The sequence below is a fragment of the Chanodichthys erythropterus genome, chromosome 3, assembly GCF_024489055.1.
Source record: "Chanodichthys erythropterus isolate Z2021 chromosome 3, ASM2448905v1, whole genome shotgun sequence".
Classification (NCBI taxonomy): Eukaryota; Metazoa; Chordata; class Actinopteri; order Cypriniformes; family Xenocyprididae; genus Chanodichthys; species Chanodichthys erythropterus.
The window spans coordinates 13,052,890-13,068,682 of NC_090223.1; the positions used below are offsets into that span (position 1 = coordinate 13,052,890).

The 15,793-nt window shown below is 37.3% G+C and overlaps 1 protein-coding gene across 1 annotated transcript in view; it reads left to right on the forward strand.

Moving 5' to 3' along the window:
• LOC137017073 (zinc finger protein 502-like) overlaps positions 1-15,793 on the forward strand; it is a 634,288-nt gene that overhangs the window by 591,226 nt on the left and 27,269 nt on the right. Inside the window, exon 13 of the mRNA XM_067381009.1 lies at positions 13,477-14,287. Coding sequence (XP_067237110.1) covers positions 13,477-14,287 — 811 coding nt within the window. The remainder of the gene's footprint in view (positions 1-13,476; positions 14,288-15,793) is intronic.

Sequence of the window (15,793 nt, forward strand, 5' to 3'; positions counted from 1 at the left end):
TTCTGGGGCACCTTTAAGTTTGAGATCTGCGAGAGAATTGATGGGAATCGATCTGGGAATCAAAGTGTTGCTGCTGCCCCTTTGTTTCTACACTGTAATGTTTATTGTCAAATTAACAGTAACTTACTGGCAACATTTATCCAGTAGTTGCTGTATTTAATACAGCAGTAAAATTACTGCAAAAAATAACTACAGTAGTTTTAATCATACTGTAAAATAAAGTACGTTTTGTAAAATGCTGTACTTTATTTTAATTTTTCATTTTTTATTTATTTTAAGTTTACTGTTATATATTCAATAACACAAATTATTGCTTCAGATCAACTTTATTTAGGTTTCATCTTTTACATTTCTGAACTTCAATACAGAAATTTACCAGCATATTAATTTCATCAATTAACAAAAAAATACAATTAAATTCATACCACTAAAATCACATTAACACATTGTGCCAGTGGAAAATAAATGTTGGAAATATAAAAATAAAGTTTGAACAGTTAAAGTACTTAATTAGTAGCAGTATACAACAATAACCAGTGAATACATATCATCTTACATCTTAAAACCACGTGCCATAAAGAAAAGGGTCTTCTTTATTGCGACGACTCTTCCCCCCGTCTCACGATGGTTCAGCCCGTCTGCCAGCGTCGCTGCAGGAAAAAAGTGCTGTCAGCACGGCTTAGCTGTAGGAAAATTCTAGTTAGTGCGGGAAATGCTCACCCGGTCCGATGTTCATACATATGTGACCCGATCTGGCGAAATGAGTCGGAAGTCGCAACGTTCTATTTTAAGATATGGGCCGATAATGTGGAAAAACAATGAAACTTTTTTTTTTTTTTTAAGCTAATTTCAAAGAACAGACTTTCAAAAATAATCTCCCAAAGTTTCGTAGTCCAGATAATCGAGTAAAGGTATTTAAATGGCTATTAAATTTGACATGGTTTCACTAAATTCGCTGGAAATGAACTTCTCAACTCCTCTCATCACTTATGAGCATTTCCCGGTATCCCCTGAAACGTCATTATCTCTGCTCTACAAATATGGTGTTACATGTTGTATAGAACCAATCAAAAAGCTTAGAAATGTAAACACACTGACCTAAACGCTTATTTTTAACAATGAGAAGCCCCGTTTCGACTGACAGGCGCGATCGGTCCAGCCATCCTCCTGTCAGACTAGCGTGCCTTATAAAATAAAACTCCCATTTGCGTGTCTCTCTTTAAAAGCCAATAAAAAATGAATCCATATAGGTAGCACAAAAATTCTTTTTGCATACAAAACCAAAGACTTTAAACTTTCATATCAAGCCTCCAACATGCTTCTGTTGTGTTGTTTTCACCCTCTAATGAGTCTGAGAAATATGCGTTTACAACAAAAATAGCACAGCCGCTAAATGAATACAAGTATGTATATTTCACATGCTCATAAATTCATGAAAAATGCACAGATCATAAAAATCGCACATCAATATTTAAAGCTGATCTCAAGATTAAAATGAATCCAAAATCAATATAATATAATGCGCTGATCACAAGATATTACTCACGAAATGATTTAACATACTTGGCTAAAAACATGTCTCTCTCTCCGGGATGCAGTGCCCAGCTAACACACGACGTAACAGTTACGTAATGTATTCATACTTTTTGGTAATGTCATGACTTACTAACTGACAACGTAACTATGACGTCGCATGCCAGTTATTTCATTACCTTCAGATTACCATCTCACAACGTCGTCAGTACGTTCTCCTAACGTTATAAGCAGGGGTGCACATAACTGGTACGCAGGTACGCATGCGCGACAAAAATCAGGAATGCGTAATGCCACCTGTGTTACTCCGCGCCTTTGCGTACTGACCGATTTTTTCATCTAGACTTACAACTTACATGTTACTTGTCAACTACTGTCCGCGATGTCCAAAAAGCAACAGACATTAAGCAGCTTCTTTGGCGTTTCGCCACCTACAAAGAAACGCCAATTGGAGCCAGAGTCGAAAAAAAGATTTTTTTCGGAAAAGTGGCTCAAAGATGTGCCGTGGCTTGAAGCTAACGACGAGCGCACTGAAATGTGGTGCAAGATTTGCCGCTCAAATCCACATCTAGCAGACAAAACAGGTGCGTTTTATAAAGGCTCAAAGAATTTCAACCATCCTTTATTTGACAAACATGAAAAGAGCAAGGAGCACACGAATGTGGTGCAAGCCATTGCTAATAAACATGCTAGCCAAGAAGAAATGTCCAGTCGCCCACTTGCCAGATGGCGAGACAAGCTGAATGAAGAACAACGGCAAGCTCTGTTTAACATTTTTCTCCTCGCCTTCCATAAAGCTAAACACGCACGTCCCATGTCTTCTTATTCTGAGGATATTCAGTTACTGAAGCGGCTAGGAGTAAATGTCGGAGGTGCTTATCATTCACGTGAAGGGGGCACACGGATCATGCAAAGCATCGCCCACGCCATCAGCGAGGATTTACGAGCCAAGTTGCAGTCTGCTGAATTTTGGGGGCTGCTTTTTGATGGATCTGAGGACATCACAAAAACTGAGCAGGAAATCATTTACATTGTGTCTGTGTCCAGCAACGGAGAGTTTACCTCAGACTTTATTGGACTGATTGAATTGGGTGCTGACCGAACTGCGCAGGCCATAACAGACAGACTTGTGAGACTTTTCCAGGACACAGGCTTGGATGACTGGACAACAAAGTTGGTCGCTGTGTGCACAGACGGGGCTGCTGTCAACGTCGGTATGTACAACGGCATTGTGCCAAAACTCCAGCGACTTGCTGCGGTTGGAGACTCACTTGTGCACATTTTGTGCACCGCACACACACTGGAGAATTGCGCAAAATCAGCTGATCGCAACGTTCCTTACTGTGAGACATTTAATCGCTCTGTGGTCAAGCTGCTGCAGTTTTATTTACAAAAAGGTGGAGCAAAAAAAACTGCTGAACTGAAGAAGCTGTGTGAAGAAAATGGGATCTCCTTTGTGAAACTGGGTAAGTTTCATAATATCAGATGGTCTGCATGGAGGCATGAAACACTGTTAAAAATATCAAGACTATTGCCAGCCATTAAAATGCAACTGGCTACAAGTGATAACAGTGACTTGCAGCATATCTGCACTGAGCGTTTTCAGTGCTTTCTGTCAAACATGCTTGACATTGGTAACATTTTGAAGACCACATCCATTAAGTTTCAGAAGGAAAAGCTGACCATTGGAGAATGTAAGGATGAACTTATGGTTGCCATTGGACAGTTCACACTTCTGCTTGATGGTGAAGGCCACAGGGCACACACTGTTTCTAATGCTGATGCTGACAGAGACAAGACAAACTTACTGAGAGGATTAATTGAAGAGTTTGAAATCAGATATGACTCCCTCAAGTCATGTGATCATTTCTTAGTATTTGATCCTTCAACATGGCCTCAGGAAATGCAAGACCTCCACAGTTTTGGAAACGCAACAGTTTGCAGCATTCTCAAGAAATATGAGGCCATATTGCAACTTGACAAAGACACCACTGTGACAGAATGGATGCGCTTAAAGCAGGCAGGAAAACGCCTGGGAGCCTCTTCTGTGTATGACTTGGTCCAAATAGTAAATACAAGTAACCCAGTTGCTTACTCCTACATCAACAAGGTGGTTAAGCTGTCCCTTACACTGCCTTTAAGCAGTGCAGCTTGTGAGAGAGGATTCTCACATCTCAACATAATAAAAACCAAGTACAGATCCCGTCTGTCACATGCTCGTCTCTCAGCCCTGATGCAGATTCACCTGTCGAAGCAGACCACAGAGACATTTGACCCAAAGCAAGCTGTTGACCTGTGGATGGAGACAGCTAACCGTAGGCTAAACCAAGGACAGGGAAGTGCATCTTTATCATCTACCATGCAGGAAGCTGAAGAAGAGGACAGTGGGGGTGACACTGAGGAAGGCAGTGAGGAAGACTGCACTTAAGACCACACTACATATGGGGTGAGTACCAAACACCATCTCCTGGTCCTCACTTGAGTAACTGACCCAAAAAGTTATGTGCACCCCTGGTTATAAGATTACCAAGAACGTTCCAGATACGTCCTCTATTCGTAATATATTGGTAATTCCATGACTTACTAGTAACGTAACTACAACGTTGTATGCCCGTAATAATATTACCATCAAATTACCATATCACAATGTCGTCAGTACGTTCTCCTAACTTTACAAGATTACCAAGGACGTTCCATATACGTCCTCTATTCGTAATATAATGGTCATTCCATGACTTACTGGCAACGTAACAGCAACGTCATGTGCTCGTAATTTCATTACCATCATTTACACATTCTTTATATGTTATTATTACCAGAATTTGCAATATAAAACGTGTAATTAAATGTCAGACACAAGACTGAAATGTCCCCTTAAGAAAAAAAAATGTTTCTTTCCACCAAATCAGAGTATGGATGACTGCTTTTTGACATGACATGACACTCCACAAATGTAGTGCGCGCGTGCCCACAGTGTTGATAAGAGTGTAAAGTTAATTTTTCTGAGAGAAGAATTTATTTTTCCGAGGTGACAACGAATAAATGGCTTTTATAAACATGTATAAAGTTAACTTTGGAAAGACGCAAAACCTTTTTTTATTGTTATGTTTACGTTAGTGCAGGTGGCCGTTAGAGTTGCCATGGCAACCGGGAAAACATTCAAGCTGCTGGAGAGGACAGCGTCGACGTTTCTCCGTGTTTCTCGTCAGTTTTATAGCAATAAAGTTCAACAACTGCGTCAGATTGGTTAAGTAACATTACCCACAGTCTACTTTAAGTACTTTTGTTACTATTTTTACCTCTGTGATTTCCTTGATCGTCTGAAATATATGTTAGCAAAATGTTACGTTAGCGTTTTAATGATACTGAGAGCAAAACGTCTTGAATGCTTTTATTTTATGTTTCGCTGTAGGCTAACGTTATATGTTTTTATTTATAGTTCGAGTGTATATCATTTTTATTTGGAGTTTTGTTCATGTTCTGTTTGTGTTTCAAAATAAATGAATTGAATTCATTTCGAGTCTGCATTCATCGTTCACAGCTGTTGGAATAGCCTTTACATTAGTTTGGGCAAATTAGGACATAAATTAGGTTAAACTACTGCATGTCCGCCCATAGAAAAATAAATAAATATAATAATTACCAACTGATGACCAACACACAACTATTGATACACAACGTTGCCACGACGTCGCAGTTACCAACTGGCAACGTCACAAAGTTACGTTGTGGCGACGTATAGGCACCTTTCACTTTTCCGGTTGCCACGACGTAACTAGTTACGTCGCCACTACGAAAGTTTGGTCACCAAATTACGTTGCAGTTACGTAACAGTCACGTATTTTGGTTAGCGGGGTGTGTATCCAATGATCCCGGACCCATCCATGTTCGTTTTCCAACGTGGAATAACAAAAATATATATAATTTTAAAGCTTAGAATCTCATCTTTTGAATGCATCTAACCGTTTTGAAAAACTCCTAACGAGTGCTGAGAAGCACCTCTAAACCGGAGTTTACCGCCCGTTGGCGCCACCTGGCTGTGGAAAAAATGAACAACAAATTTTTCAAACTATTATTTATAATATCACCACGAAATTTGAACCATATGCAGCTCACATATAGGAGCATCACCAAAAAAGATTTTTTTAGCGATCTTACTGTGTTCCTGAGTTATTCCATGTCAAATAAAAAAATAAAATTTTAAAAAAAATTATATATTTTTATCAGCTGTTTCTCGACAAGAAAATGTCCAAGTGTAATGTAATTTATATTTTCTTAATATTTAAAATGTTTTGTATCAAATGATACCTACCTTTTGACTCTCCTTGCTAGAGTTTGAGTTATGAGTCTTTACTTTTGTGTGTGTCGCTCAGAGAAAAAAAAAAAAAAAAAAAAAGAGGTCTTAAAGGGTTAATTCAAATAAATACTTTAAAATAATTTGAGCTTCAGCCTGGTTTAATAGCATTTATATATATATAATATAAATCTCTTTGGTCAAATTAAGCTGTAAAATAAATAGTTTATCCCTTTAAATGCAATGGATTTTGAAAGATAAAAAAAAAAAAAAACTTTAAAAGTGTTACGTTCCCCTCCTAGTCTAGGAGTTAGGAGGGAAGGTAACAAAAGAAAATAAGATAACTTATTAGAAAAAGGTAAAGGTAACGCAAGAATGAAAAAAAAGAAAAACGTGGAGGACACACTTCAGCCTCAGTCTCAGAGGGAAAACACAACACCACTTTAAAGGAAAGTCAAAATGTTTATTTCCTTATACCAAAGAGAGCTTACCAAAAGGAGAACATGAGGGAATAAATCTTCGGGAGAGAGTATACCTAAAATAACAAACAAAACTGGAGCTAACTAAGGTTTAAAGAGTCTACTTACCCTGCTCAAAAACAAAGATGAAAAAACAACAACACAAACTTCCCTGAGCTCCCTCTTTAAACAATAAACAGGAGAAAACAGTTGTACACAAAAAAAAGGCACTCTCTCCCTACAATTCCCAGGTAACCCAATAATTAAGAGTTAAGTGATACAATACCTTTTAGTTACCCACACATGGATTTGACCTGAAAGCAGGCTAAAGAATGATGCTAGCACACAGCAATAGTGTAGGCCCACACCTAACTCAAAACTGTTAACCCTCCGTCACACACAGTACACACAGGCAAACAACCCAGTTTCCACTCTGAGGCTGGGGAGAAGTGTTCCTCAGCGCAGGATCTTCAGAATGCACCATATATACAGCTCTGCTCAGACTCCGGCATGCTCACAACGAGTTGCAGCTGGTAGCAATTAACCTGAGTAAGAGAGTGAGGGAGAGAAACAGAGCACAACACAGCAAAGGACACACACAGGGATATGGCAGTGACACGCCAAAACACTCTGGGACGTAAAAAAAGCGATTTTCTCAGGTTTTCAATTTGAAAAAGAGGGCAGATGACCATAATTCAAATGGGTATATCTTTAAAACCATTCAAAGTATGACTTTGACTAGGATATCATTTTAAAGCTGATAGCTGATAAAGCATTGATACCAAAATCTCAATTTTGAAATTTGGGTCACTGTGACTCATTTTGCTGGATCAGGTCACATATATTTATTACTTCAAACATATTTATACTTTGCAAATAACATTTGTTTAAAACAGATAAGACAATTACATGTGTTTTAAAGTATACCCACCTACCAATTTCATGTAGGCTACTCCGTCCTCGGACTTTAATCTTCACCACGCTGCAGGAGGAAAATGCCAGAAAATGAACGCTTACTCATGTATTTTTATGGAAATGTATTTAACTAAAAATCAATTAACTAAAACGTTGCTTTATATCTAACATCAGAATAAAACAGAGAGTGAAAAAAGAGAAAAGTTAACCTACCATATTGTTGTGGGCTTTCATCATGATGACTCTGTCATGCGTGAGGATGTGGTTGTTTTTCGCGGTCATTTAGTAGCCGACTGTATTTAGTTATACAGCAGGCTAATATTTTCCCAGAATGCATTGAACATCTACAGTAACATACTGTACACAGCTTATACAGTTGGAAACTGTTAAGAATACAGTAACAAGCTGTGAAAACGACAAAATCTACAGTAATATGCTGTACTCAGATTCTACAGTAAGGAACTGTTGAGAACACAGTATAATACTGTGAAAACAACGGAAATCGTTTACAGTGTACTCTTTTCACATCTTTGGATTAAAGGTGCCCTTGACTCAAAAATTGAATTTACCTCAGCTTAGTTAAATAACAAGAGTTCAGTACATGGAAAAGACATACAGTGAGTCTCAAACTCCATTGTTTCCTCCTTCTTATATAAATCTCATTTGTTTAAAAGACTTCCGGAAAACAAGGGCAGCCAGTTAACGTCTGGATCTGCACACAGCCGAATCATCAGACTAGGTAAGCAAGAACAACAGCGAAAAATGGCAGATGGAGCAATAATAACTGACATGATCCATGATATCATGATATTTTTAGTGATATTTGTGAATTGTCTTTCTAAATGTATCGTTAGCATGTTGATAATGTACTGTTAAATGCGGTTAAAGTTACCATCGTTTCTTACTGTATTCACGGAGACAAGACTGTCGTTATTTTCATTTTTTAACACTTGCAGTCTGTATAATGTATAAACACAACTTCATTCTTTATAAATCTCTCCAACAGTGTGTAATGTTAGCTTTAACCACAGAGCATAGCCTCAAACTCACACAGAATCAAACGTAACCATCTAAATAAATACTTTACTCACATAATTCGAAGAATGCATGCAGCCTGCATGATGAACATCTTGTAAAGATCCATTTGAGGGTTATATTAGCTGTGTGAACTTTGTAAATGCGCTGTAATATAGTCGACAGCTCGTGTGGCAGGAAGCTCGCGTCTTAAAGGGGCGGCGTCGAGTGAAATCAGTGCATAGTTAATGGTGCCCCAAAATAGGCAGTTAAAAAAATTAATAAAAAAAAATCTATGGGGTATTTTGAGCTGAAACTTCACAGACACATTCAGCAGACACCTTAGACTTATATTACATCTTGTAAAAAAACGTTTGTGGGCACCTTTAAATGTGTTTACTTCAATAAAGTAGCCTAAACTGGAACAGAGACTGCAAAATATGTGACCGATTGAATAATAAGGATGGTGTAAGAGGTGGGGCATATGTATTTAATTTAAATTTAAAAACCTTTCTGATGTTTTGACCTTTTCCATCACCTTCAGGTGTTGTGACCCTGAAGCGCCATAGCGAGAGTATGAGCGTGTGGGCTGATAGTATAATATGTAAGTTGTGGATGCCGTATTTCGTCTATAGCAACGAGCTGTATCACGCAGCACTTCTATTCAACTCTGTCACGCAGAAATTTCAGTCCACTCTCGGATTATGGCAGAGATCTTCCTATCTATGGACCTCTGATCTCTAGGCACTGCTGTTTTGCTTGTGATTTATTTTCTTCACATTAGTTTTTGGACACATACTGATGTTTGTTTGAAGTGATTTAATTTCTGTTATTGATTTTATTATTTGAGTTTGACTTGTACCAACTGCTGAGGTCTTTATTATGTTTGGAGAAAAGAGGAGTTTTTAACCCATTTTTCTGTATTTTAGGAGTCAGTCTGCATGGGAGTACTTTCCTCTGAGGTCATCTGGGTCTTTCCTTCACTGCATGGGCATGAGTTATTAGCATTATTCACTACACCATTTTAAAGTTGTTGGTTGATGGTCCGGTCGTCAGTTCACACATGGTATGTGCTCTTGAGGCCGTCGGTCCCTGGCCCAGTGACTCTTTCTCCTCCTCCCGCAGGCTTGGTTGATCTTTTATTCAAGAATTGTGGGTAATGATCTTAATATTTGACTTAAGGTTTAGACATATTTAAATTGTGATCCTCTCTTTTTAGATGGTTATAAATGTGAAGTTTATAAATGTGAAGTTTATGTATTAAATAATTTGGGTATCACTCGGTTACATGTACATTGAACCTATAATGAGCCATGTGAGATTTTAAATCTATACATAAATGTTAATTCATGTGTTAATTAAACAATTTATGTATTCATATCATTATTAATGTATTGATAAAGTTTGACACTGGAAAATATTGCTGGTGTTTTTTACTGTTAAAGATTTTATGATTGTCAGTTTCTGCACGTATAAAACTGTAACATTTGAATGATCTAATTACTTTGTTGTAATGAATGTAGTTATAAAATCCAACTGTATTTAGATTCATATGGACATATTATTATGCTGCTGTAGTTATTTAGCTGTAGTGGTTGATGAAAAGTTTTATAATCTTTTACCCTGACTGAAATGTGTTTCTAACAGCTAACACTCAGAATAAAGTGAGATGATCTGCTGATGATCCTGAATGGCTTGTTTATTGACTGTTGATAGTCTGAGGATCATCAGCTGCTGAAAACACTCTTTATTTCATGTCAATAGTTCCTGTTTTCACCTCATTTATTATGCTGATGTCTTCAGATCTGCTGTAAATTGACACTTAAAGGCACAATATGTAATTGTCACCATTAGAGGCCACTTATTCAAACATAAGCATAGCTTGATTTCACAGAATTATGGGAGGTGTTGTCTTCACATCTACAGCCGGTGGAAAATAATCCAATGGGATTCAGGCAGAAGTCATATTTATGAATGAGTTAATGAATAATGATTTATTAACATTACTGTAGTATGAAGCAGGGTGTGGCTGAAAGACGTTGGAGTAGAACGAGGAGCGATTGCTAATGAGAGACGAGCGCAGAGCAGTGGAGCTTTTATTATTCCCAGACGATCACTTCCGCTTCTTCCGATGTGGAGTAACACAGCACTGTTTCATCATATTAAATACATCTGTGTGTTTGAAGTTGTTTTAATGCTGCTGTGTTGGGCTTCATAACATGATTCACTTTCTGTCAATGAATGTTTCCAAACAGTTGCTCACTTGTCTAATAAAACACATAATATATTAAAGCGTCTTTGGTGTTTCCATGGATTCTACAAAATAAAACCAGAAATCAAGGCTTTGAGAAATCGAGAAACAGTCTTGGAAACATTTGGGATAAAGCAAATACACAAGTCAACAATATCATATAAGCTCATTTCATTGGTGTCAATAGACTGAGAAAGTTGTTGTTGGTTACAAATATCTACTTTTATTTCTTATTATGTTTTTATGCTTTAAACTGTTTTTCTGACCATTATTTATAAAAATTGACATTGCATTTATACATGTGTTTGTATGTGTGTGTATATTAGTGGTGGGCCGTTAACGGTGTTAACGTGCAGCGTTAACGCGAGACTCTTATCGGGCGATAAAAAAAAATATCGCCGTTAATCTATTCTCAAATTGGGGTTGGGAGCTGGGTCTATTCTACGCAAGTTATGATGACTTTCACCTTGATATTTTAGCGCGGATGTATACCTAGCCGAACTGACCCTTCGCAAAGACCCGCCCCCCTTAGTTACTGTTACTTTGTCTGACAAGCCGTGACGCTGTCACGCCACACACAGTGATAAATGCATCACGGAGCAAAGGACACTGACGTGCACGTCGACAGACAAGACAGAGCAGGTAACTTATGATATTTAACAAAGTCCCAGCTTTAATACTGTGTAGTTTTTTAAGAAATTTAAACAATAAAACCCGTTTTCTTTAATGTGTCGTTACCATGGTCGTGACATATTGCTGTAGCGCCTCAGCTCAAGAGGCTCGTAAACTGATCATCTCTTACGAGTCCATTTATAGCATCAAATAAACATGAATGAACATGAGAATCAATGTTGTTTCAAATGCGGAAAGATGTCAATATACAAAATATAATATACAAAAGTTTAACTCCACCGAGGTTAATCTTCTAACTCCTATCTGCTTTGTCGGACAAAATTGCGGATTACTTTTAGTCATTTGCTGCGTCCCAATTCGCCTACTTATACTACGCCCTAAAAGTATGTAACGTACTCTTTCTGTGAACAAAAAGTACTTACTTTTGAGTGTGTAGCAAAAGAGTAGACAAGCTTTGGGACATACTATACAATTGCGTCTTTGCTCTCTGTCGTCTCCAGTCACCGTAAACTGGCCTGTCAATCATCTTACATCCTCCACATTTCATTTAGCTAATTTCCTACCGTATCGGAGAGAAATGCAGCACGTTGATCTGCAGTCGCGAGTCTTTCATGTGGAGAACTCTCCTCATTTTAATGCATAATGATGCATTTAAAAGTTAATGGCCAATCAGATCTTTATAAAAGTCCACATTGGTATTTGCAGATGAAAAATAACACACATAACATTAAATAAATATTTTCTATCAGTTTGAACTGATTATTAGTCACTCAAACAACCTCTCAGCGTCGATCATGCATATTCGCCACGTTTTGTATTTTTTAACACTTTTTACTCGTGTTTGTAGTTCTGAACTGAATCCTCGTACAACGTGCAATGGGTTGTGGGCAATATTAGCCTCTATAGTGTGCACGGATCCACACTTTGAAAATCTACCGGAAATAGTAGACCATCCGGGGACTTTTGGCATACTCTTTACAACATACTATGCTTTGGGACACACTTATTTTAATCTCACATACTATTTAGGATGGATAGTATGGACATTGGGACGCAGGGACAATTTGGGTAGCTCACATATTCCGAATGTCTTCGGCAGAATTCAGATGAGCCATTTTAATCTAGATTAATCTAGATTAATTTTGGAATTAATCTAGATTAATCTAGATTAAAAAAATTAATCTATGCCCACCTCTAGTGTATATATAACTGTTATAACTGTATAACTGTTGACTATTATTTTGGCAGATCAGCTCCTCCCACAACAATCACATCATCAATGAAGCTCCTCCCACAACAATCACATCATCAGTGAAGCTCCTCCCACATCAGTTCTCCAATAAATGCTGGGATATTCCCATCATATGAGCATCAGGAAGAGCTGAAATCTGAAGACTGAGTTTATTAAAGAGGACAGTGAGAACATGAGTGATCCAGAACCCTGCAGAATGAAACACACTGAAGATACTGAAGAACAAAGAGGTTGGTGTTTATCCTTCATTCATGTTAGAAAGATTCAAGATTTAGATTAATAGAAATGGGATTTTTGTTGTTTTTATCATTAAACCATCAACACCAAACTTTATGAACTTGCCAGAATATCTGACAGGGTTTTAAGCATAACTTAAGCAAAATCTGATTCATATTTACTGATAAAGTTGATTAGTTTCTTGTCCTCCCATCATAGAAAGAGCCCAAATGATGTCACTTCCTGGGTGTCACAATTTAAGAAATGAGAAATTCCCATTTTCCTTAAAATGAGGAAAATCGTGTCATGTTTAACAGGATTACACAGGTTAAATATCTAAAAGTTGGTGTCAAAATATGAAAGTATTATATATTTTAATGTAAATATCACATTAGAAAAATAAGATTTGTCTATAATGTTTTAAAAATAATAAATGGAAGATCAATGTACCTCATTCATGGAAACTTTCAGTCATGTAAAATTCATTTATGTAAACATTAAAGTGTTCGTAATATTTTATAGCAGCTGTCTGCTTTGTTACGTCAGGGTTCAGTTGTATGTTCTTTCATTTCATATTTCTCTCTTTAATTTATTTGAATTATTTTGATGTACTGAAAAGGACATCAAACATTGAGGACATTTTCTCTTTTTTTTCTTCCATTTTTAGATATGATTAAAGAGGAGGAGGAGAGTGAAGAACTGAGTGAAGTGGAGGAGGAACATCATGCCAAACCTGGAGAAAAACCTTTGAGTCACTCAAAGACTAAGACATTTTTAAAGAAAAGAAGAGCCAATAAATCTTTAACCTGCACTCAGTGTGGAAAGAGTTTCACAACTAAACAACAGTTTGAGAATCACATGAGAGTTCATACTGGAGAGAGACCGTTCACATGTGATCAGTGTGGGACAGGTTTCAAACGAAAACATCATCTTAATCAACACATGAAAATCCACACTGGAGAAAAGCCATTCAAGTGTGATCAATGTGGGAAAGGTTTCACGGAATCAGCAAAACTTAAGATTCACACGAGGATCCACACCGGAGAAAAGCCGTTCATGTGTGAATGGTGTGACAAGAGATTCTCACACAAGCGATATCTTAAGATTCACATGAGGATCCACACTGGAGAAAAGCCATTTGCATGTGATCAATGTGGGAAGAGTTTCAGTCAATCAGCACAACTTAAGATTCACATTCGGATCCACACTGGAGAAAAGCCATTTATATGTGATCAGTGTGAAAAGAGTTTCTCATGCAAAAACAATCTTGATGTTCACATGAGAGTTCACACTGGAGTGAAGCCGTTCACATGTGATCAGTGCAGCAAAACATTTCTTTCTTCATCACACCTGAAGAAACACCTGACTGTTCATATGAAGGAGAAACCACATTCATGTTCTGTGTGTGGAAAGAGTTTTTCACTGCTGAAATATTTACAGAGACATCAGAAAATTCATACTGTTGTAAGAGATTATATGTGCTTTGAGTGTGAGAAAACTTTTACTTCAGAGGGTGATTTAAAACGGCACCAGATGATCCACACTGGAGAAAAACCTTACAAGTGTTCACACTGTGAAAAGAGATTCAGTGATTCATCAAAACTGAAAAGACATGAGATGATCCACACTGGAGAAAAACCTTACAAGTGTTCACATTGTGACAAGAGATTCAGTGATTCTTCATCTCTGAAAAGACACGAGAGAATTCACACTGGAGAGAAGCCACACACATGTGATCAGTGTGGAAAGAGTTTCACTATTAAAAGTAATCTGAAGATACACATGAAGATCCATGCAGTGGAGAAACCACATCACCACAGTCTGAAATCACAGTAAGTACTTATCTTTATGTGCTGAGAAACAAAGTTATTACAGCCTCATTGAGCGACAGGACAGTCTGTTGGTTTAGAAATGTGTTCCCTTTCAAACGCTACACTCTAAGCTGTGGGAATGTCTTTAGACGTGACCAGCTGTGAATATATGTGTAAAACACAGTCAATGAAATTAATCTGTATTTATAGCCTTGTGTGACGGCGTTTCCTTCAGTCCCAGCACACATTTGTTTGACGTTCAGTTTGAAATGACCATCTGTCAACTAAATCTCTTTAGTTATGAAAACTAAGTCAGCTTGTGCCGTGTGTGATTGTTTAAAGATTACATGTCAAACCTGCATCATTTAGAGTTTCATGACCAAACTAGTGATTTATAACACAAATCCTCTTCATGACATTAAAATTGATCATAATCGAAATTAATCATAATTTCACATTTGTCTCTCACTTGAAATCTCACATGATTTAATGTTTCTTTTAGACCTGATGGACGTGAACAAGAAAGGAAAAACAGAAGAGAAAACATCTGTCACCTGCCCTCAGAGTAAAAAACATTCACATGTAAATCAATGCTGAAGATTCACATGAGATTCACACTGGGAAGAAGCAGTTCAGACTTTCTGTCTAAAATCTTTTAAGTTCAGGAGCTGAAGAAGAGGCCATAACACTCTTAAGGGAGACATGAATCTGATGTTATTTTAACTCGTTCTTCATTGTGTTTCATAAAAACAACTTGTTTCTCTTCCACTTCTACTCTTCCATGCAAATGTAAGATATGCTTTCATGTAGCTTTGAAACTGAACACTTGCTTCTCTTCTTCTCTTGATGTGATTTGACTCTTATATAAGCCATAAAGAGAGAGATTTGTCTCATTCATTTTCATTTTTACTTGATCGATTAAACTTATTAATCTTTTTACCAACAACACATTGTTATTGTCTGTTTTCATTCCTTCTGATTCTGCTTGAATACGTAATAATTTTAGTTCGGAAAGCCACAAAGTAGCCTATTATGATTTCTTTTGTCTTTCCATGTTTTTTAATCTTTCAGTAGAGCTTCAAAATGCCTGATAAATTATATTTCACCCAAGCTGCCCAGATTCTCTTGAAGCCAATATGAAAGTGACTTAAACTGCAATTCATCAACTGACCGCTAGAGACAGGCTGTTAAAATGCCCAACTTTACAGCAGAAAAACAAGATATTTTCACTGCATTATGAGCAAATTAATAAGAAACTAAGGAGGACCATGACAACTGCATGGACAAAAGTGAATAAAATCAATGTCAAAATCACTCAACATAAAGTTTTCACCTAACCAGGTCATTTGTGGAAGTTAATGAGACAATTGGGGATGTGCTTTACTCTTGATAAGAGTTTCAAAGTCTGGGGTGACA